General features: G+C 39.2%; 3 protein-coding genes across 3 annotated transcripts; 1 reads left to right on the forward strand and 2 right to left on the reverse strand.

The window, feature by feature from the left end:
• Positions 1-1,575: 1,575 nt before the first annotated feature.
• LOC144629630 (uncharacterized) lies at positions 1,576-4,515 on the reverse strand. The gene has a single exon (XM_078487863.1). It carries the CDS (start codon positions 4,513-4,515, stop codon positions 1,576-1,578), a length of 2,940 nt encoding a protein of 979 aa, XP_078343989.1.
• Positions 4,516-4,676: 161 nt separating this feature from the next.
• Positions 4,677-5,810, reverse strand: LOC144629631 (uncharacterized). Its single transcript, XM_078487864.1, has one exon. The coding sequence runs from the start codon at positions 5,808-5,810 to the stop codon at positions 4,677-4,679; it is 1,134 nt and encodes a 377-aa protein (XP_078343990.1).
• A 4,596-nt stretch (positions 5,811-10,406) lies between these two features.
• Positions 10,407-20,354, forward strand: LOC144630273 (uncharacterized). Its single transcript, XM_078488611.1, has 5 exons — positions 10,407-11,196; positions 11,971-12,108; positions 12,508-12,948; positions 18,777-18,914; positions 19,785-20,354. Exons 1-5 carry the CDS (start codon positions 10,881-10,883, stop codon positions 20,255-20,257), a joined length of 1,506 nt encoding a protein of 501 aa, XP_078344737.1. The 5' UTR covers positions 10,407-10,880; the 3' UTR covers positions 20,258-20,354.
• The last annotated feature ends 2,908 nt before the right edge of the window (positions 20,355-23,262 follow it).

Consider the following 23,262-nt stretch of genomic DNA (forward strand, 5'->3'; position numbering starts at 1 on the left):
AGAGGTAATTCTTGAACAGGGAGGACACTTAATTGACTAACTCTGGATTTGAAGACTCTTGCTGCAACCATAGGATTACTCAAAACTTCGGGTTTACAACTTCAATGTCAGCATGGAATGCGAAAGCGAGAGGACTGAACAACTCTGAACAGTCTATAAATACCTTATCAAACCAATCAGAGATACCCAAGGGACACGCCCAAGCGGCGTGTCATACACAGCGAAATAAATAACCAAAAACCTGTTAATGAACTGTATTGACTGCATACCAGTAGAAAATACATGTTTTAAGTCTATACCATGACTTTCAGGTATATAAAAGGGGTACCTTTTTTCTTTAAAAGGTATACGAAAGGGGTACAATTTCTGGCAAAATGGTAGATAAAAGGGTAAGGGGTAAGAGCTCGGGGCGGAGCCTCCCCGTACAAAACTTCTTTGGGTATCCCCCGCGGGGGGGGGGGGGAGGGGGGCTAGTGCTAAACCTACTGCCACCGTGTAAAAAAGTAACCATAAAGGGTGAAATGTAAAATGCTCGGGCTTCGTGTAGTTGTACCAGGTATTGTTTGAGTCTCAATCTGATTATTTGATTACGCAGAAAAAAATGAATCATTTTTTATAAATATAAATATAGTTCCTTATTCTTTTTTACCGGGGATGAGGGGCGGGGGTAATCCCCAAAATATTCCACGGGGGTGTCGCTGAGACTTAAAAGGCTGAATTTGCGACCCTGTTCCAGACAAACATTGCAAAATGGGTACTCTGTTCCAGACAATAAAAAAATAAAAAAGAATAAAAAATATGATAGTACCTTTTACACTTTAAAATGTCTTTTTGACTCTCCTTCCTCTTAAGGGGGTTTCGCTTCGCTTACAGAAAAAAAATTCTGGGAAGCTAGAATATTGTTTGTGAGTCTCAATCTTAGTGTCGTTCGAAACATAGAATCATGTTTGCTTGCTTGCCCATTCTTCATTGAGTTCACAAAGTAAGCAAACGATGTCGCGTTGGGCGAGTTTTTACTTTCTTTTCTTTATAAACACAACATCATGCCAATATGGCGGCTCGAATCCCTTTTCTTATCGCACGTGTTCTCGGGAATCCCGAATCCCGAATGACGCAATACACGCGGGACAGTTCCAATGTTGTATCTCGTGGAGCGCCACGACACTCCCGAGGCAAGTTTTGTTGTATGGCACATCGAACGAAAACTGACAATGTCTTTCTGAAGCCTATCTTAAATATATACAGTGAAGAAAACTCAACAAAAATAAATATACGGACTTAAACATGCATCTGACTAAGTGTTCAATAGTTCGTTTAGTTTTTGTCTTGCTTTGATTGCAGATCTGCGTTTAGGGCGTTTCTCAGTAGTTTCATCTGTACTCTTCTGCTTGCTTGTCTCATCTGCTTTTCCGTCAACAACAGGTTCGTCTGATTCTGTTGGTTTTTCACTCACTTCCGAGCATTCTAAAGGGTACAGAAAGTTCAATGGTCTGTTCAGCAACTTTCCTGATGCTGTTCGGACTGTAGCTGCTCGTACTTCATTATCATTGCTTGTAAGTAGTTCTTCGATCATTCCTAACTTCCAGGTTCCTCTTGGTGAACAGCTGTGACTTCTGTAAGAATGGTTTCTAATTGGACAATGTTCAAACAGATCTTTCCAATACTCTTTCGAAGAGCCTGCTTCACAAGTCCCACAAGACGTTCATAGAAGCCACCCATCCAGGGGGCCAGTTCAATGATGAAGCTCCATTTGATTTCTTCATTGGCAAGATAGCTTTGCATGTCAGGGCTAGTGGTGGCAAACTTCCATGCTTCATCAACAGTGGACTTCGCTAGCTTGAATTGTGAGGCATTGTCCGATATAATCTCTTTCGGCTTGCCACGCCTGGAGATAAATCTTCTAAGGCACAAGAGGAATTCTTCTGCAGACATGTCATTAATGATTTCTAAATGAACAACTCTGACTGCTAAGCAGGTAAATAGGCAGACCCACACCTTTTGTGTTGCTGATTGGCCATTCATTTTCACATACAAGGGTCCCAGATAGTCAAGGCCTGTATATGTAAAGGGTGATGATTCTTCTATTCTTGAGACTGGGTATGGAGCCATCTGGGGCATTCTGTATGGGCCTCCTTGATGTCTTCTACATCTTCGACAGTTCAGGAGAACTTTTCTCACTGTTGCGCGTCCTTGTGGTATCCAGAATTCTCTTCTGATAGCTGACAATGTATGGGATACTCCAGCATGCATCAACTTTTCATGAAAGCTGTTGATGACTAAGCTTGTAAAGGCGTGGTTCTTCGGTAGAAGCTTGGGGTAGAAGGTACTTTCTGGGAGGTTTTCTCTGATCAACCTGTCATGACAACGAAGGATTCCATTTTCATCTACTTTCAGTCCTAGTTGACTCTTCAGATTGTTTCTTGTATTATTCTTGATTGCTTTGATCTCTGATGCAAAACTGCTGTTCTGGACATGTCTTTCCCACATGGTTTTCGCTTGGTTGATTTCTTCAGCTTTAAGTTCTCCTTTCTCTGTGCTCTTCTTTTGAAGTTTGTGAATAAATCGCCAGCACCATGCAGTCACTCTGAGAAGTCTTGTTAGGGATGAATAAGTGTTTTCACTCAGTCCAAACGGGGAAAATGGCTTGTCAGGTTGCTCTTTCGGGCGATCTATTCCATTCAGGGATGAGGTCTCATACATAATCTGCGGACCAGCAGGCTGTTTGGCCATCTTTTGCAATGTGTTTTCGTCAATTTGCTGAAAGTCCCACGAAGGCCACTTGGTCTCTTGATCACCGAGCCAAGATGGTCCATGCCACCACAATTGATTGTTAATAAGTTCTTCTGTGGAAACACCTCTGGTGGCTAAGTCAGCTGGATTCTGGGTTGTGGTGACATATCTGAACTTGATATCTTTGTGAGAGGTTATCTCTTTCAGCCTGTTCTGGACAAATACGGGTAGGGGTTTGTGGCTTTTCATCCAGTAGAGAACACACTGCGAATCGAATACCAGGTTAACATTGGCGGTTTTGCCCACTGCGGAGTACAGGTATACAGCTGCTGAGTATGCCTTGGCTGAAGCATCAGTGAAACAGAACAGTTTGTATTCATTTCCTTCGATGTATCTTGGTATGGATAGGGAGGACAGTGGGCTAAGGTCTTCATGCAGCTTGTACCACTCTTGCTGTTGTGATTCATTGAGTGTTTCATCCCAGTCTAACTCTTGTTTCCATAGTTCTTGAATGAATAGTTTTCCATTGAGTGTGGCTGGAGAGAAGAAACCTAATGGATCATAAATTCTGCTGATAGACTGCAATGCTTCTCTTTTGGAAGTGACTTGAAAGGATGAAGTGTGATGAGATCCATTGATAATAATTGTGTCACTTTTCATGTTCCAGGTGGTTCCAAGGACTTTCATAGTGTCTCCACTTGTTCGGTCACTTTCTGGGATGCTCTGGAGGAAGTCTTGAGAGTTTGATGCCCACTCACGGAGATTCATTGATGAGGACTGGAAAAGGCACTTTGCTTCTTTGTAGAATTCGTCTGCTTCTTCTGATGTGGCAACTCCTGTGATCATGTTGTCCACGTACATGTTGTCTGAAATCTTCTTGGCTACTGGAGTATCTGCTCTGTTCAGGTGGTACTTGACTGTTGCAGCCAGCAGGAATGGGCTAGATATCATTCCAAATGGAACTCTGGTAAATCTCAGTACCTGAACATTGTTTTCCAGGGTAGGCTTTGTGGCATCTTTTAACCAAACAAATCTGGTTACGTCTCTGTCTTCAGATTGAAGTCCCACTTGATGAAAAGCTTTTTCGACATCAGCAACTAGGGCGACTTTGTTAAGTCTAAACCTCATCAGAAGTCCGCACAAATCTTCTAGTATTATTGGGCCACGGTGTAAGCTTTCATTCAGGCTTTGACTTCCCTTTCTGGTTTTTGCGGAGGCATCAAAGACAATGCGTATCTTTGTGGTGGTCTTCTCGGGTGTCACTATCTCATGATGTGGGATGTAATGCTTCAATGTGTTTGCGGAATCTTCATCAGGTACAACTTCAATGATGCCCTTTTGTAATTGGTCCTGAATGACTGCATCATATTTTGTCAGGTGTTCTGGGTTTCTCACAAGTCTATTGACAAGAGATCTCGATCTTCCCATTGCCAGTTCATAATTGGTTGGCAACGAGGGGGACTCTTCTTCCCAGGGCCAGGTTACTTGGTAACGCCCATCTTCAAATCTGACAGTGTCATTAAATTTCTGCAGGGCTTCATCATCATCAGTCACACACACAGGTTCACTGATTCCGAGTGTTTCAAGTTTCCAGAATTCTTCCAATGTTGTTGTATGTTCAATAGGTAGTTCTTGTGCAGCAAGATGTGCTCTGATTGGACTGGATGTGTATGTGAGCATTGACACAGAAGGAGCAAATTGAGCTTCTTGAGACTTAACTCTGCCTGTCAGAATCCATCTCAACTTGGATGCCATGAGATTCAATCCTGGAATAACTTGTTTCATTGATATGTAACCAGAGAAAATGTCACAATAATAGTCATTTCCAGGCAGTAGCTCTATGCTGGCGGCTTCTTTGGAAGTGGGGATTGAATCAGCAAGTGTAATGTCCTTAAGAAGGTGTTCAATGTTCTTTGTATCAAAGCTTGCTCTTTGCAGGGTACCAGTTATTTTGGGTACAACACTGACTCGACTCTCAAATGCAGGGATGATCCATCTTTGGTTAACAGCCTGAGTTCAGTAACAGGAGTCTGTAGCTGTCTGGGTTTGGATGAGCTGAATGTGTAGACTGTCAGGGTCTCAGATACTTTGATTGGCAACTGAAGTCTTTCTGCCAGCTGTTCAGTGATGTAGGTTCTTTGGCTACCTGTATCCAGAAGTAATCGGACAGTCTCTTTTCTTGATTTTTGTAGATCTTCTACTTCAGCAGTGGCTGTTTGCATTAGTACATGCTCATCAGAAGCTAGCAGGGTATTCTCTGCTGTGATGGTGGTGGAGATCGGTTCAGTCACTGTGTTAACAGTTGCTGCCGGTTTCTCTGGAAAATTGTTGATGCAAAGACTTCTGTGATGACGTTTCTTCTGCTGACAATGAGCACACACCTTGTTAGACGTGCAATCTTTCTGATTATGACCTTGTTTTAGGCATATGAAACAGTGTCCCTTTATCTTTTCTTTCCTGGCTGCCACAGTGGGGTACTTTCTACATTCGTCACTCCAGTGTTTTCCATTGCAATAGATACAGACATTTCTTCTGACTTTCTGATCTTTGAGAGGTTTGGGAACAGAAAACAATGCTTCGGTAGTAGTTTTACGTTCACTGTCCTGAAGTGTGGGCCACATGTTTCCAATAGGGTGTTTACTTTCATCTTTGGGAGTCCCACACTGTCTCTCAGCATTTTCACGATTGGTGATGTATCTATGCAACTTATCTCTCAGTAGCTGCACTGACCATTCGTGATCATCTGTTTTGTGGTCAGTCAGGTGAGTAATCACATCTTTGGGTAGCTTTGACATAATCAGGGATACGAGCATTTTTGTGTTTACTTCCTCCCCCAGGGCTTGTAGTAATCTTAGGTGTTTCTCTATTGTGTCATAGCTCGTGCGTAAGGCTGATGTATGGCTTGAGGAGGCAGGTAACTCCATGAGACTAGTATAATGAGCATTGATGATATACTCATTTTGACCAAAGCGTTTTTGTAACAGTCTGATTGCTTCCTGATAAATAGCATTCGTCAAGGTTATCCCCGAGATTACTTCTGGAGCTTCTCCCTCTTTAAATTTAGCTCTAAGGTAATTCATTTTCTCTACTGGGCTGAGAGATTCATTGGAGTGTATTGCTGAGTCAAAGGAATCCCAAAACTCCTGCCATTTCAATAATTTCCCGCTAAATTTGCTAAAATCGAGCTTTGGTAATTTGACAGTGTTAGGCTCGTACCTGTTTTTGCTGTTTCAATCTCAATTTTCTTCTTCAGTTTTTCTTTCTCTAGGTTGAGCCTCTCTGCTTCTATTTGCAACTTTCGGTGCTCGATCTCGGCTTTCTGTTGCTCTATTTGAAGCATCTTCTCCTCCAGTTCGATGTTTACTTTCACACTTCCTCGTCTATAAGTTTGAATTCCATTCTGTCTTTAATCATGTCCAGTTTCGACGAAAGTCTCACAACAAGTTGTTCGGCTTCGAAGGCAAGATTGGAGTATTCTTCATAATCCTCCATAACTTTTTCATACTCTCGTTTTCCTACGGCTTTTGCAGCGTCTTCGAGTTGCGTTCGGAGACTTTCATACACTCTTAAATGCTGCTGCAATTGATCGCGTTTGTCACGAGTTTCGTCCAGGATTATTTCAAGATCGCCATCAATGGGTCGCTGTTTGACTTCCTTTGCTGTGTCAACGTTAAGAACAACATGTCTTTTCCTTGCTCCGATTTGTCTCTTTATGGATCCCAAGTCTGTCATGTCTCTGAAGGATGCGGCTAGGTTTCAAGGCAATTCGTCAACTCGGCTGATTCGAGGTAGCCTGCGAGCAGGCTCTCTATTCGGGGGCAACGTGAATATTGAACTGCTCGAGCGCCAAAGGCGCGATCCCGCGAGTGCCGAACGCGCGAGTGCGTGGGCGAAGCGGGCACGCCCAGCGGCTCGCTTCGCTCGCCGACTTGCGCCTTCGGCGCTCGAAGAGTTCAATATTCACGTTGCCCCCAAATAGAGAGCCTGCTCGCAGGCTAGATTCGAGGCTGATGTTGTTGACAACACTATAACGGCGGCGAGGAAAGAATTATTCGGCTGAGGATGAAATGAACGGCTTCAAACGATAGGTACGGCTTTCTTTGTTTTTGTTTTCGTCTTCAATCCGCTCGCTCTGCTACCATGTCGCGTTGGGCGAGTTTTTACTTTCTTTCCTTTATAAACACAACATCATGCCAATATGGCGGCTCGAATCCCTTTTCTTATCGCACGTGTTCTCGGGAATCCCGAATCCCGGATGACGCAATACACGCGGGACAGTTCCAATGTTGTATCTCGTGGAGCGCCACGACAAACGAGTCACAATTTGGTTGCTGCATGGTACCTTTAGAATATTTATAGAACACAATCTAGCTTTAGAAAATTAAAATTATAGCTGTAACTGTTCTTATTAACATTATTTACAGTGCGGCTACCGGGGTCACCCAGACAAAGTTAACCAATCACAAAGCAGAACTGAAACAAAAGATTTCTACATTTTTAGCTTCAGCCAATGAAATGTCGAGTACAGAACAAAGAAATTTCAACTTTTTCGTTTGCCACGAAAACAGATCGATACAAACTTTGGCCGTATGGCGGCGCTGAATTTTCAATTAATTTCAATTGCATCCGTTTTGAACTTGAGTGGTTGTGACAGCAACATTTGGAAGGTAAATATTAGCGATGTTTATGTAAGAGAAGTTCGAAACTGTGTAAAAACGGGGAAAGAAACGACCGTATCGTCTGTGTCAATGGTGCGTGGCGGAGTTCGCTCGTGACAATTTCAAGTTTTCTCTACGGCATCAACTGGAGTTGAGTTGATGTATCCATATAAAATATTAAAATTAAATTGAAGCAGCCAGAGCCGGCTGCTTTGTAACACTGATACGAACATAGTCAACTGGAGTATCACTACAAAAGCCCCGCTTAACGCTCTTAAACAAGAAAATGAATAATACGACCCGAGAGAGCCACGTACTAAGAACCATGGACGGGTTCTGAACCCGTTTTGTCTTTATTTTCTCAACTTAACACATTATTTTTTACTCCAAATAATCAAAAATACTCTTACGCCACACATTTAGCGTGCTTTCAAAAAATAGCCCTGTTAGAGCTAAGATAGGTAACGGATATCCTTTATTTTCACGCAAATAGACCTCAGACAATCTTTGAAAAAAGTGAGTTGACACATTGACTTCGCACTGCTGGTTTTATGGCAAATTTACCACTAGTTTTTAAATTTCATGACTGTCTGCTAAGATACCCCCCTTCCCCCCCATCCAATGTTGTAAAATTGTGGCAAAGAGCCACTTAAAACAGACTACAACATTGATTGGGGGAAAGGGGTTGGAAAAGTGGGGTAAAAGGATAAAATTAATCCAAATAACAATAAAATGGGGCCTTAATTGATTATGTGTCAACACTTTTGTCATTGATTGTTGATACTGATTTCAAAGTGCAGATTTCCCAATTAACTTTGCTCGTAAAACTGATCTATTCCTCCGTCTGTCTGATTACCGCAAAAATATTATGCCTAAACTCGCGTCATACTTGATATCACTTAAAACTTCAGTGAAAAATATCTAAAATTAAAAGATCGGAAACTTCCATTATTGAGAAAATTAAACGAATGGTATAATTTCAACTTTCTAAACATTTTTGGATTTTCTTTGCATGGATTTGAACCTCAAGCAAGAACAAGATGTATCTAAGGTCCATACCATACCATACAGAATACATCTAAGACCATACCATACAAAATATATCTAAGGTCCATACCATACCATACAGAATATATCTAAGATCCATACCATACCATACAGAATATATCTAAGGTCCATACTTTTCCATACATAGTTTAGGTCCATACCAAAAGTTTCAGCATGTTTCGTTCTTACGATGTGAACAATTAAGGACTAAAGGTTAGGCTGACTTTTCTTGCCAAGATTCCGTTCCCGGCAAACCCTCGTGGTTTATTATTTCTGTGTTGTTGTGGTCAATGGGGTTACAGGGAGACGGCCTCCGCTCATCTTTATAAAATAACAATTATACAATTGTATTCACGAAGTGCAAAGACTAATACCGAAAATGTGGGGAAGTTTTATGAACAGCCTCCGTAATGCTTCTACATCTCTTCATTCCAACTAACTGCTCAGCGGTCGCATTTCAAAGAGCCATTCAAATGCAAATCAGTGATAACAAAAAGCCTCAGAATCTCGTCTGGCGAACCAGTTTTTCCTGGAGTGAAAAAAATTAGCCAATTTCTACGAGCAGCAAGGTAGGAAAAAAATAATAGAAACTATCATGTCAGCAAGGGTGGAAATCATTATTCTGTAATGCTCCACATATCTAAGAAACTGCAATTACACTTCAAGGTAAGTACCTCTTGTCTCATTTTCTTCTTTTCTTTCGATATCATCCGCATTTGATTACGGTATAGGTATGCTATTTTAAAAAACCGGGGCTAACAAAGACCCTTGTATAACAAGTACAAGAATATAACATTAATGGCGGCAGTTTTAACATAGGCCCAACATTGAACTTGGCTCTTCAATACATCCTTCTCGTGAACCCTTAGATAATGTTTGCGAGAAGTACGCGCGCTAAACCAATTCGCCATCTAAAAAAAATTTAATAATCTGGAACATCTGTCACATTGGGCCTTAAATACTGATTCGACAATCCTTGCAGTTTGTAACATTGACTTAAGGCCCTGTAATAGGGGCAGCCCTTTTCTTTTAACTTGTCTCTTAACATTGTTGCATTGCATGTTGTTAAGTGTTGTTGTTGCACGTATTACTACCCGTATTGCAAGTGGCGGTAACATGCTGCACAAAGTTGAACTCATGTCTACTTCGCAAGTTGAAAAAAAGATGCCCGTATTATGGGCCTTTAATCCATGCCATTATCTAAAACTCTAAACGCTACAGTGCAAGCATTAATCCCAGTTTGTTCCTCAAAGATGCTTGATCTATTGAAAACTGCAGCAAACGAGATACCAACTCTGAGTAGGCCAAACTAGGCATTAGCAAAAAAATGCCTTGTTTTTGATAATCTTGGCCAGCACTCGAAGCAGCAGGCTAAATTAAGTGAAGACATAACCACTCATATTAAACCATGCGATCACATTAAAAGCATCAAAGTCCATAGCAACTGTATCTGGATGCCAAGAGATATATTTATCAGTCTTTACATTTAGCCTAGTTGTAAATAAGTCTGTCTTTGGAACAAAAGTTGAGAAATAATCCTGCGAAAAACCTTGTTATGAAGGGGCCACTCCAAATCCACGTGACAAAATGGTGGATTTGTAAAAATTTGCCAGAGATATGTTGGGACAAAAAAATAAATGTCCCTTCACATACATCATTCCTAAATAGATCTAGATAACAAATCGAAAAGGAAAGACTTTGGTTTTCCTCCCCCGCTATTGATATAAGCTACCGCAGTAGAATTATCAAGAGTAATGGATGGATTTCATATAACAAACAAAACACTTTAGAGCATGAAAGGCTGCCAAAATTTCCAGGTAAATAATGCAATATTGCACTTCACCTGAAGGCCACCTGCCACTAGCAGACTGGTTATAACACCAAGTACCCCAACCAGTCAAATTGTCATATTTCTCAATTTTAACAACAATTTTAAGGTTCTTTGAAAAATTTGCCATTACATTTGAAAACCTTAGCTTATCATTTGGAAATGTTAGCTTATCATAGTCTGGACACAAAGCTTGAGTCTTACACGGCTCCCAAGAGCGATAATGGAGTTGAAGGCAGTTTACTGCTGTAAGCGCAAAGGTTAGAACCTTGAAACTCTGGACACGTTCCAGACACAGAGACCATATAATCCAAGAAGAGATTTCCAACTTCAACTGATGAAGGCTTGAACAATATCCAAAACTTCCTGAAAAGTAACATCAAAACACAGTCAGCGTCAAACAACAAACAAACTATGTCATCCCCTGATTACAATTACACAATTTTTAAACATTTTAATCACTTCGTTCATTTTGCTCCATCTTAAAGAGACCAAGCTAAGAAAAACACACCTTCAATTTCGACAACAATACTAAAAAATATTATTATTAAACATCTTATTTTTAACATAAGCTCTTTTATCGCCTAGAGCAAAGACCCTGACGCACTCGATCCAATATGAATCCAACGTTCTGGCTCTTAGTTGCGTTCCTGATGTCCCGGATTGGTATATTTGAAGCTGCTGGCCAGTGCGGTAATTCAGCGACATATTCTGTTGGGGGAATGTTCCTCAGAGGTCACACGTTTAAAACGTACAAGATTGGATGGCACGAAGGTTGCTATTTCAAGTGCGCTGAAGAAGTCACGTGTCAAAGCTACAACGTCGTCATTGGTCAAAATGTTTGTGAACTAAATAACCGAACCAAGGAAGCAAGACCGGAAGATTTTTTGCCCGATCGGACAAGGTACTACATGAAGAGGACAAATAACAGAGGTACAGTTTTATAAACCTTGTTTTTTTTTCTCTTTTGCAACGCGAAAACAGGGCCAGCTTGAAAGTTACAGCTACATTTTGGCCCCTAATGACAGTTTATGTGTTTAAGCCAATTAAGTAATGAGTTGAAGTAAAAAAAATCTTGCTGTGTTAAAAAAAAACGCTTTATTTAGAGAGGAAGCCACAACAACTATAGCAAACATTCGAAAGAAATACATGCATCCAGTTAACAATAAATATCGTTCCAACATCGTATGAAATACATTAGGTGGTAAACATCTTGGGCCAATAATCACTTTCTCACGTTACATTACATGCTATTCAGTATCGATCACGAGTTATTTTTGCTTGTAAAACAAAATCTCCGTTTCTAGAAGAATGATATCATTGATCTTCCTCTCCCGACAGGCAGTGAGGAGATAGAATAAGCCACAATCGATTGTTCCCACAACCATTTATGGGAGCAGGATGTCGACTATGAACTGTATCGCAACTTAGGATAAAAACTCTTACGTTATACGTTGTATGAATGCAAAGTAGCAAGGTAAAGGCATTTAAGCTTTTCGTCAAATTTGTACTATTTCTTCAGGCAAAACAGACTTACAGTGATGTCTTATCTGACCGCGATTTGCAACCTCGTACTCGTGACCATTTCGGCAGAAACAAAGTTACGCCTGAGATTTGGAGCTCTACGAAAATCTAAATTAACACGACACATGATCATGATCTTGCAGAAATCGATGTCTAAGGAGTTTTATCTTTTTAATCACGCAGTCCCCCTTGGTTCCATTCCGGAGCTTCCTGCCGAATCTTGCAGTGAGATCAAGGCCAGTGAAGGAAATGAGATGGTTAACGGGGATTACTGGATATACTCTGATGGAAAAGGCCAGAAAATCCTGGCTCCATGTGAAGGTTGGCCCATTTAATCAAATTGATAGAGTGTTTTATTACCCTGTAACGCCTCCATAACTAATTGGAAATTAGACCACACTAATGCACAAGATAAGAAAAGATATATCTCTAAAGTGGCAGATGACCATTACGCAAGAGAACCAATATGTCACAGGATACGTATTATACTTAGTATAATGTTCCGTTCACTTTTAACTTGCATGTTTTATTTTTGATATCTAAAACACTGTCTAGTTGTAATTGCAATGTAATTGTGCCGTAAACCTAGCGGTGCTTATTCTTTACAAGGCACCTAATTATTTATTCGCTATCCAGCTAACCTGCGATCAGGCGCTTGTTTCAAATGGCACCGATTTAAAGTAAAAAGTTAAAAATTTTCTTTTTCTGACAAAATTATAGAGAGCTGGCAGAAGATAAACACAGAACCTGTTTGTTTTGGAGCGCAAGACAACAAGTATGGTGCCTTCAACATCACAAAGAGTGGACGTCTTAAGACAATGAAGCTCATCCACAAATCGGGGTCGATCAAATGCAGCCCAGATCTCAGTGCATCCTACTGGGGCTGCAGAAATTCGGCATACAAAGGCAATAACGGTTTAATGACTATCATCTCAAATGCCAATAAAGAAGCCGTCCTGCCACCTGCTGGAGACTTGATGATTCAGACGAATGGTGCGTGTGTCAACAAAAGATACTATTACAGTCTTGATGGAACTCACCACACATCTCCAGAGCTCGTTTTCCGAGACCTGTCCAATCAGTTATCTGTGTCACGCAACCAGGAATTGCAGATATGGTACGGACAGGACTTGGTTGACTGCAGTGAAGAAAACAACAGTGGCACGACATGTGTTGATGTGTATGTGTGGTATGCTTAAAGCAAGTCACACGAGCCTCTGGCTTATCAGGAACATTTTGGAGTATACAATCAATTTAAGTTTAATTTAAACAAAGACACTGAAACCGATTTTAACACGCCTCATATTGACAAAATCGTATTGGATAAAAGTTAACACGTAACATAAAATGTAAAGACAGTAACTTAGTGAAATGTTGAAAACAGTTTAACCACGTGGCGCCCATCATATGTAACCTTACCAAAGTGAAACAAAAAACTATTGTCTTGTCATTTTCTGTAATCTCTGCCGTCTTTTATAATTCATTGGTCAATTTGAAGGGACACTGTCGCCAGTTTCACTTCAAAACCTCAAGAGCCTAAGACATGGACATTACGAATAGTGGTCTAATTTTGTTAAAAATAACGACGCAAGTGTACTGAAGCGATAAACAAGTGATATTATTGTGATGCCATCAGGAACTTTAGCTCTCAACTTGAAAAAATCAGGCTGATTTTTTCAAGTTTTGTCCTTGTGGACTTGAAAAACACCTTAAAATTATTATGGCTCCCTTCTTCCTTCAACAACAATTAATTTTATATCTTCAGCTTGATGTACTAGGTGCATTTCATGTACGAGAAGACCTACTTGCCAATTTTAGTACTTTTTACCGAAAAGCATTAATATCCCCGTGACAGTGTCCCTTAAAATGACAGCAATATTCTAGTAATTCTTCATTCATCCTGTTATCCGTACGGGAAAGGTTTTAGCTTCGTTCCGAACTTCAGTATCCATAAGATATGAAAAATAACTGTTAAATAATAAACCATGGTGCTAGGAACCAGATTTGGTAAATTAACTGTACTTGACATTTTTGCATGTTTGGCTTTTTCTGTTATTTGCAGTTTTCTGTAGTTAAAAAAAATGTTTCTGTAGTTTTGCTACTCTGACCTGTAATTTTTCTACCACATTAATTTAAATTAATAAACATGACGTTTACGCCTCTACTCTTTTATTAAGAACACTGATTTCTTTACTACAATACTGCCATTATTTATTTCTTTGGCGGAAAGTGCAAACACGGTTTAACCCGCGTTAGGCTTTTAGTATGAAAAGTGCATGAAATTATGACATATTACGATCAAGGTAATACCACATGCAAATAAAATAAACATCATCCTTCTTCCTTCAGTTTAGACTTGTGATATATAACCCTGGGTAAAAAAATATTGATTAACCACCTAATATTAATGAAAGTTTGATTATGACAAAATGAGTAGAGCGAGGCTTTAAGCTACTGTATTTTGTTTAACTTAATTTTACTCCGAGATTTCGCCGACCATGGCATCATAAGGGACCTTACAAAAAATCCTTCTACGCTCAAAGGGTACTTTACAGTCAGCGACAACAGTACAGCATACGTGCGCAGTAACTCGAAAGGCATGTTATCCGCTGTGCATGTCCGTAAGCCTATGGCACAATTTCACATTGTTGCTGTGCAACTGTTTACGGCGCCGTGTTGAAGGGCAGGTACAGACAGCACGGAAAGGTAGTACAAGAATAAAGATGTAAATTTTCTCATATCTGGATGACATGTGCTTGGCCATGGTTCATTGTTGTATTGTGAGGGAACGTTTCAAGGGAGCCCAGAACTGTTGGAAGTTTCCTCCGGATGTAAGAGCCACGCCAATATATGACACGTGATTTTTTACTTTAAATTCGAAGGCAAGGCCACAAAAAGGAAAAAGAAGATGTCTGAGACCGCAATTCCAGTGGGATTTTGTTACCAGAAGCGCGAATTATCACCTTGGACATCAATTTTTTGAAAAATGTCAATGTTAACCTCAATGACTACAAATTGGCAATGAAGTTTCCAAACAGTTTTTTCTTTTGCCTGTCACATTATAAAAGACTATCATTGAGAGAAAATTACTTTGAAAAATTGCTTAGAAGTTTTTATTAGTTCTGTAGGAATGGATTGATTTCACGAAAGATATTTTAGCTTTTTAATCATTCTTAGAGGATATTTTTTTACTGTTGACAAAAAGTGTTGAGGTGAAAAGCGGTTTTCACTTCTTTTATCGCAGGCATAATTAACCGATAATCGATAAATCAATCGACATAAATTTTTCGATTATTATCGATTTCCGACAGACACTCACTCACCACCCATTATGCACAGTAGCATGTGGGGCAACAACAAAGGTCTTCCACCGCAGCTGTCTGTCTTTGGCCAGCTTTAGAATTGTGTTCCATCGGTGGTGTAAGCCTCTATTTTCTGTCTCTATAGAAGGCTGCCATACATTCTTGGGCCTGCCAAGCTGGACGCCTGCCAGGTGGCCAGTGTAGTGCTGTTCTTGGTGATGGATTCATTTTCTTTTCTGATGACATGAAAATGAATGAACTGATGAGCGTGTGTACACATGCAGCTGCTTATTCCAACGGATAATTCAGCACGATTTCGCTAAGAAAATACAAGTTAAAGAAATAACTGGAAATCGTTATTTAATAAAATTGAGTTTTTTTTTCTTTATTTCTTATTTTCTTAGGGTCTGATTACGTGGCGAATTTAAGCCCAGGCTGAAATTTCAACCCGGTTTGCGCGGCTATGATTTTGGCTCAGCTTCCAAACTATTTTTCTTAAAAAGATTTTTGCGTTCACACGAAGAAAGTTTCATCCCGGGCCGAATTTCAGCCCGGTTTTTAAAACTTCGTGTAATCGTGCTCAAATTTCAGACCGGCTGAAATTCGCCATGTAATCAGGCCCTTACACTGTAAGCATGAATAAAAATTCTAGTAAAACAATTTCAATATTTACTCTCAATTTCTATAGGGTGATTGTTAATAAGGCCGAGGAATCAACGATCACCCTATAGAAATCGATGGTGAATTATTTAATTGCTAAACTGTTCGACAATATACGTGTTAGTCTTATGGCAACACGACCTTCATAATGCAGCAGAATGGTGTTTTCTACATTTCCACATAACTTTATCCCCAATAATTTTCCCTAAGTAAAAACTGGTTTTTAACATCATTATAACTTTGTTACCAACCCACGCAACGATTTGAGAACAACCGCAACGCGCTAAGACCTGATGTATCGGTATAAAATATTAAAACTAAATTAAAGCAGCTAGAGCAAAAACAGGAGGCAAGTGTTATATTTTCCAATTCTCCAGCTTCTTCTCTGGTAAAAGACATTCTGTCAAAACAGAAATTATACAAAAGTAATTTAATAATTCAATAACAAAGAACATGTTGATTGGAAAAATATATTGCTGTATAAATGACCAACAAAGCCAATAAGATTAAAGAATGTGGAAATCAATACATCAATTTTAATATCTCTTTGCTGAGCACTTTTTTAACTTCACCTTGAGACTTTCTGCCTTTGAAATGAGGTACTTTTATGAAGCATTTCACAAATAGTCGCCTTTTCACAATTGATTTTATTCGCTTACAGCAAAACTAATGCACTGGATAAAAAACCGCGTCAGGAATTTGACTAACTTTTTTTTTTAACCGACATTGCGGATTTGACCTGCTGGGAAGTTTGAGATCCTTTTTAAACTTCCGTCATTTGATTGATTGACAGATTATGAAATGTCAAAAGAAAAAGTAATAATAATGATAAAGAAACAGTGGCGCGTAGCAGCATGTTTATTTCAAGTTTCATTTTTAACAATAATCTAAAGATATCAAAAGAAAGAAACTCTCCGGATTTGGAATCACTGATTCGCAAAAAGGTAAGAAAAAATCACCTCGTGTAATTGGATCTTTCTATACAGACGTGGAAATGAAGGGTTTATTTCCTGATGTATGTAAAGAATACATATTAATGTCGGACCGGTGTCTTCGAATCATTTTCACTTTTACAAAACCTCTGCTACCGACAGAGTGTTCTTATACAAACGCCGTTTTTAAAGCGGACACCTCAAAAAATTGAAGTAAACTTGCTGGCTAGTATATTGAACCAAGAGGCGTAATGAGACTGGAGTTGTCGCTCAAAAAATTTTTTTTTTTTTTTTTTTTTTAAAAATTAAAAATAAAAACATATTGTTTGTTTATCTTAGGGGAAAAAACAAAGCCAAAAAAAGAAAAAGGGATTTTGATTAGGAACAGAATGAACTTGTATTTGGTGTGGTTAAATTAAATTTATCCTTGGTTTAAAATGTTTTCAAACTAGATTGATTCCTTCTTTCCTTTGTTTCGTATTCGTTATCATAATTTGAAACAAAGGACTGGTTTAAAAAAAATTAACTATAAAACATTGCGATAATATTAAAAAGCTTAAAACCAATTTGGTTAAACATTTTAAATGCCTGACTTTTCGATGTTTGTTTAACGTCATTATCAACTCAAAATGACTAAAATTGGGTACCAATGCAAATGTAAAAGAATATTCCTAAGACTCTGATTAAGCAATAAGGTACTTGCACGCAAAGTCACGTAAAGAGTTTGGCGCGAAATGAATCTTTCTAAGTATTAAACTCAGGGGTCAATTGCTTAATGCAAAGCATGACATCAACTAAAAAATCAAACTTCGATCTGCATGTTTTTAAAACAGAGGATTGTTTGTCTTCCAAATCAGACTTCGATAGACCATGTTCCTCTAAATGCCATACGATTGCTGAATTTTACACCAACACATTACCGAACACAAATATTCGGCAATCGTAAATTACGTGCTGGACGATACCTAATTCTTGCAACATCATTAATAACTAATGAGATAACTGGGAAGGGGAAACTAAATTCAAGTTCCCTTTGTTAACAAAAACAGTACGTAAGACGATGAGAATATCTGGTATCGGGTTCTTTTAGGCTCTGCCTTGAAAATGAAGTATACCAAATGTATATGTTTGAAGTTACTTCAAACAGTCGCCTTACAATAACTGAGTTTTTTAGCTACTTTGGTCAATTTCTGAAGAAGACCAAGCTAAGAAAAACACACCTTTAATGTCAATAGCAGTGTTAACAAATATCAATAACATCCCCTTTTAAACATTGTTGTTAAGCTGTATTTGTTTTTGCTCGTAGCAAAGACACTGACGCACTCAATCCAATATGAATCCAAAGTGTTGGCTTTCACTTGCGTTCCTGATGTCCCGGATTGGTATATTTGAATCTGCTAGCCAATGTGGTAATTCAGCGACATATTCCATAAGAGGAATGTTCCTCAGAGGTCACACGTTTAAAACGTGCAAGATTGGATGGCACGAAGGTTGCTATTTCAAGTGCGCTGAAGAAGTCACGTGTCAAAGCTACAACGTCATCATTGGTCAAAACGTTTGCGAACTGAATAATCGAACCAAGGAAGCAAGACCGGAAGATTTTTTGCCGGATCGCACAAGGTACTACGTAAAACAGGCAAAAAACAGAGGTACGCTTAATTTTACTTGTTTACTTATTTTATCCAACGCGGCGACTCAGCCATTTTGAAGGCCCCAAAAAACTGGAGTTTGTCTTTAGATGACACCTTAGTGTCACGCTACATGAATGCGAAGAAGCGACATTAAGGGTTTTTAATCACATTTGTAGTATTCCTTGAGGCCAAGTTTTGTGCATCCCACTAACGGTCACATCTTGTGTGATCGCTATTTGCAACCTCGCTCTCATATCCAAGTCTGCAGTGACAAAGGCGCGAGAATTAGACCCCTGCTAAAATATAAATTAACACGACTCTAAGGTAGTAGTAATTGTACCCTAAACTAGAAAGTATATCTGATTTAACTGTATATTTTTCTTGCTTGCATTTAATCCAGCATGATCTTGCAAATTTTATAATTGCCATCGATTTTTACGGAGCTTTATTTTCTAATCACGCAGTTCCTCTTGGTTCTATTCCGGAGCTTCCTGCCCAATCTTGCAGTGAGATCAAGGCCAGTGAAGGAAATGAGATGGTTAACGGGGATTACTGGATATACTCTGATGGGAATGGTCAGACAATCATGGCTCGCTGTGAAGGTATGGCATAACCCTTCAACGCCTCCATAATGGCGAAAAGAGCCTGACAGCGCGCGATTGCCCGTAGTCTACGAGGCATTCTTTGTGTTCGTACACGAAGACGGAAAAAGTGTTTTATTTCTGGTATAAATTACTCTAGGGGATGACCATAATGCAGCAGGGCCAATGTCTCAGAGTAAACACATTATACACTTTACTCTTTTTTTCTAAGAGGAACAGACTGAATATTCTTATTTTTTCGACGATTTTAGGCTGAAAATATTATTTTGAATTTTCTTAGATTTAGCGTGTAGCATTTCCATTTTCGAATGTATTGGGGTATCAGTGTCTGGTGTATAACTTCTTGCAGAAATGTTATTAACATCAAACATACGGCTATTCTTTGCAAATGTAAATGTTGTTTATAGTGGTCATGCATTTAGCCTAATATCTCTTCAAGATAGCTAGTTTATAGGCATGCCACTGAAACAGAGAAAACAAATATTTTTAATGAACTTTACATAGTTAAAAATCCAAACTAGCAGGAGGCAGACAACTGAAGTTCGCTTTATACAGAGCGTGACCGACGATGTAAACTCGGGACGACCGAGAAAAAAATCCAGTTAGTGGCAGGGTTGAGGGGTTGAACCCGAGACCTCCCGATTACATCACCAGCGCCCTAAACCACTCGGCTACGCTGCCCTCCTTAATTCTTACTCTTTACTGGGCATCTAACTATATATTATTCTTTACCCGGCTAGCCTTCTTTCGGGAACTTTTTGTTTTCAATTCTTTCAAGTGATAGTGAATTGGACTGAGCTTTCAACTAGATTTGGAGATCACAACTTTAGTTAGGAGTGATGTGGTGTTTTCGTTTGGTTAAAATTTAAGATAACTGGCAGAAGATAAACACTGAGCCTGTTTGCTTTGGAGCGCGAGACAACCAGTATGGTGCCTTCAACATCACAAAGAGTGGACGTCTTAAGACAATGAAGCTCGTCCACAAATCAGGGTCGATCAAATGCAACCCAGTTGATAGTGCATCCTACTGGGTCTGTAGAAATTCGGCAGCGTATGGCAATAACGATCTACTGACTATCATCACAAATGCCAATAAAGAAGCCGTTCTGCCTCCTGCTGGAGACTTGAAAGCACGCAGTGTTTGTGGCAGCAAAAATCACTTTTACAGTCTTGATGGCACTGACCACACATCTCCAGAGCTTGTTTTCCCCGTCCTGTCCAATCAGCTGAATGTGTCACGCAACCAGGAATTGCAGATATGGTACGGACAGGATTGGATTGACTGCAGTGAAGATGGCAACAGTGGCACAACATGTGTTGATGTGTATGCGTGGTGTGCTTAAAGTCACGCGAGCCTCTGGCTTATCAGGAACATTTTGGAGTAGACAATCAATTAACGTTTAATTTAAACAAAGACACTGAAATCAATTTAATCACGCCTCATATTTGACATATTAATCGTATTAGATGACATAGTTGTAACGTAACATAAAAAAAAGACAGTAATTAAGTGAAATGTAGAAAACAGTTTAACCACGTGGCGCCAATAACATGTAACCTAACCAGGGTGAACAAAACTATTGTCTTTGTCATTTTTTGTAATCTCTCCCGTCTTTAAAAGTCATTGGTCAATTTAAATGACAGCAATATTCTTGTAATTCTTCATTCATCCTGTTATCCGTACGGGAAAGGTATTAGCTTCGTTCCAGACTTCATTGCCGATACGATATAAAAAAATAACTGTTAAATAATAATCCATGGTGCCCGGAACCAGATTTTAAAAATTAACTTTAATTGACATTTTTGCATGTTTGGCTCTTTCTTCAACATTAATATAAATTAATAAATATGACATTTACACCTCTACTTTAAAGTTTTATTTAGAACACTGATTTCTTTACTCCAATACTGCCTTTTCTCACCATGAACGGACTTTTTTGGCGAAAAGTGCAACCACGGTTAACCCGCGTTAGTATGAAAAGTGCGGGGAATTGTGACATATTACGATCAAGGTAATACCAAATGCAAACAAAATAAACATCATCCTTCCTCCTTCAGTTTTGACTTGTGATATAAAACCCTGGGTAAAAAATATTGATTAAACACATGATAGTAATAAAAGTTTGATAATAATTTGTTATTTTTATTCCAAGATTCCGTCGATCCATGGCATCATATGGGACTTTACAAAAAAATCCTTCTGCTCTCAAAGAGTACTTTACAGTCAGCGACAACAAAACAGGATACGTGCGCAGTAACTCGAAAGGCATGTTATCCGCTGTGCATGTCGCGTAAGCCGAGGGCTCAATCTCACATCGTTGCTGTGCAACTGTTTACGGCGCCATGTTGAAGGCTCGGTACAGACAGCACGGAAAGGTAGTACAAGAATAAAGATGTAAATTTTCTCATATCTTGATGACATGTGCTTGGCCATGGTTCATTGTAAAATAAATAAATAAATATGTGTTTATAGTGGCCATGCAGTTAGCTTCATATCTCAACGAGATAGCTAGTTTACAGGCATGCCACTGAAACAGAGGAAACAAATAATTTATCAATGAATATAACAAGGTTACAAATCCCAACTGGCAGGAGGCAGACCAGTTGGCTATATACAAAGCGTGGTCGAGGATTGTTGTATTGTGAGGGAACGTTTCAAGGGAGCCCAGAACTGTTGGAAGTTTCCACCGGATGTAAGAGCCACGCCAATATATGACACGTGATTTTTTACTTTTAATTCCTTTTTTGAGCAGCCCTCAAAGGCAAAGCCACAAAAAGGAAAACAAATCTGAGCCCGCAATTCCAATGGGATTTGTTACCCGAAGTGCGAAACTATTACCTTGGACATCAATTTTTTGAAAGTTTTAAATTATCCACAATAACAACAAATTGGTAATGAATGAATTTTCCAAACAGTTTTTTTCTTTTGCCTGTCATATCGGAAAAGACTATAGTTGAGAGAATATTACTTTGAAGACCCACTTGGGAAGTGTTTGAGTTTCGTAGGAATGGATTGTGCTAATTCGGCACTTTACTCATTCTTAGAAGTTATTTTATTACTGTTAAACCTTGAGGGGGAAAGCTGTTTGCACTTCTTTTATCTCCTGCGTAATCAATCGATTAACCGATAATCGATACCAATCGATATAAATTTTATATTATTATCGATTTCCGACAGACACTCACTCACTACCCATTATGCACAGTGGCATAAAGGTCTTCCACCGCAGCTGTCTGTCTTTGGCCAGCTTTGGATTGTGTTCCATCTGTGGTGTAAGCCCCTCATTTCTGTCTCTATAGTAGGCTGCCATACATTCTTGTGCCTGCCAAGCTGGACGCCTGCTGTTCTTGGTGATGGTTAATTTTCTTTTCTGATGACATGAAAATAAATGAACTGATGAGCGTGTGAACACATGCAGCTGTTTATTTCAACGGATAATTCAGCACGATTTCGCTAAAAAACTACAAGTTAAAGAAAAAAACTGGAAATCGTTATTTAATAAGTTGAGTTTTTTTCTTTATTTCTTATTTTCTTAGGGTCTGATTACATTTTCTTAGGGTTTGATTACATGGAGAATTTAAGCCCAGGCTGAAATTTCAACCCGGTTTGCGCGGCTGAGATTTTAGCTCGGCTTCCAAAACAAATTTTCTTAAAAAGATTTTTGCGTTCACACGAAGAAAATTTGATCCCGGGCCGAATTTCAGCCGGGGCTAAACTTTCCAGCCCGGTTTTTAAAACCTCATGTAATCGGGCTCAAATTTCAGGCCCTTACACTGCATGCAAGCATGAATAAAAATTCTACTAAAACAATTTCAATATTTACTCTCAATTTCTATGGGGTGATAGGCCGAATCAACGATCACCCCATAGAAATCGAGAGTGAATTATATAATTGCTAAGCTGTTCGACAATATACGTGTTAGTCTTATGGCAACACGACCTTCATAATGCAGCAGAATGATGTTTTCTACATTTCCGCAAAACTTTATCCACAATAGGTAGTTTTCACTGTCACGCCGCGAAAAAATGAATCCAAAACTATTGAGTCAAAAAAATCAAGAATATCGTACAAAACTACTATATAAACTACTTGCCCAAGTCTCAGGTCTGTACGTTACTCCGAAAATCAATGAAAACTTCTCGCATTAAATTCTGCTACAAATAGCAGTCACATCACCATCATGAACAAGTAAACATTCACATAAACACTTCTCGTAAAACCACAGCTGTTCAGATTGTTTAAAATAGCAGAATATAAGGCATTTTTTTAAGAAAACGTGATAACCTTCTGGCGGCCATCTTGATCTCGTTTGGGGTGAAACTCCGAAATTCAAAATGCTCTATCAT

This window comes from Oculina patagonica, chromosome 11 (genome assembly GCF_052425735.1).
Source record: "Oculina patagonica isolate OP01 chromosome 11, crgOcupat, whole genome shotgun sequence".
NCBI classification, from domain to species: domain Eukaryota; kingdom Metazoa; phylum Cnidaria; class Anthozoa; order Scleractinia; family Oculinidae; genus Oculina; species Oculina patagonica.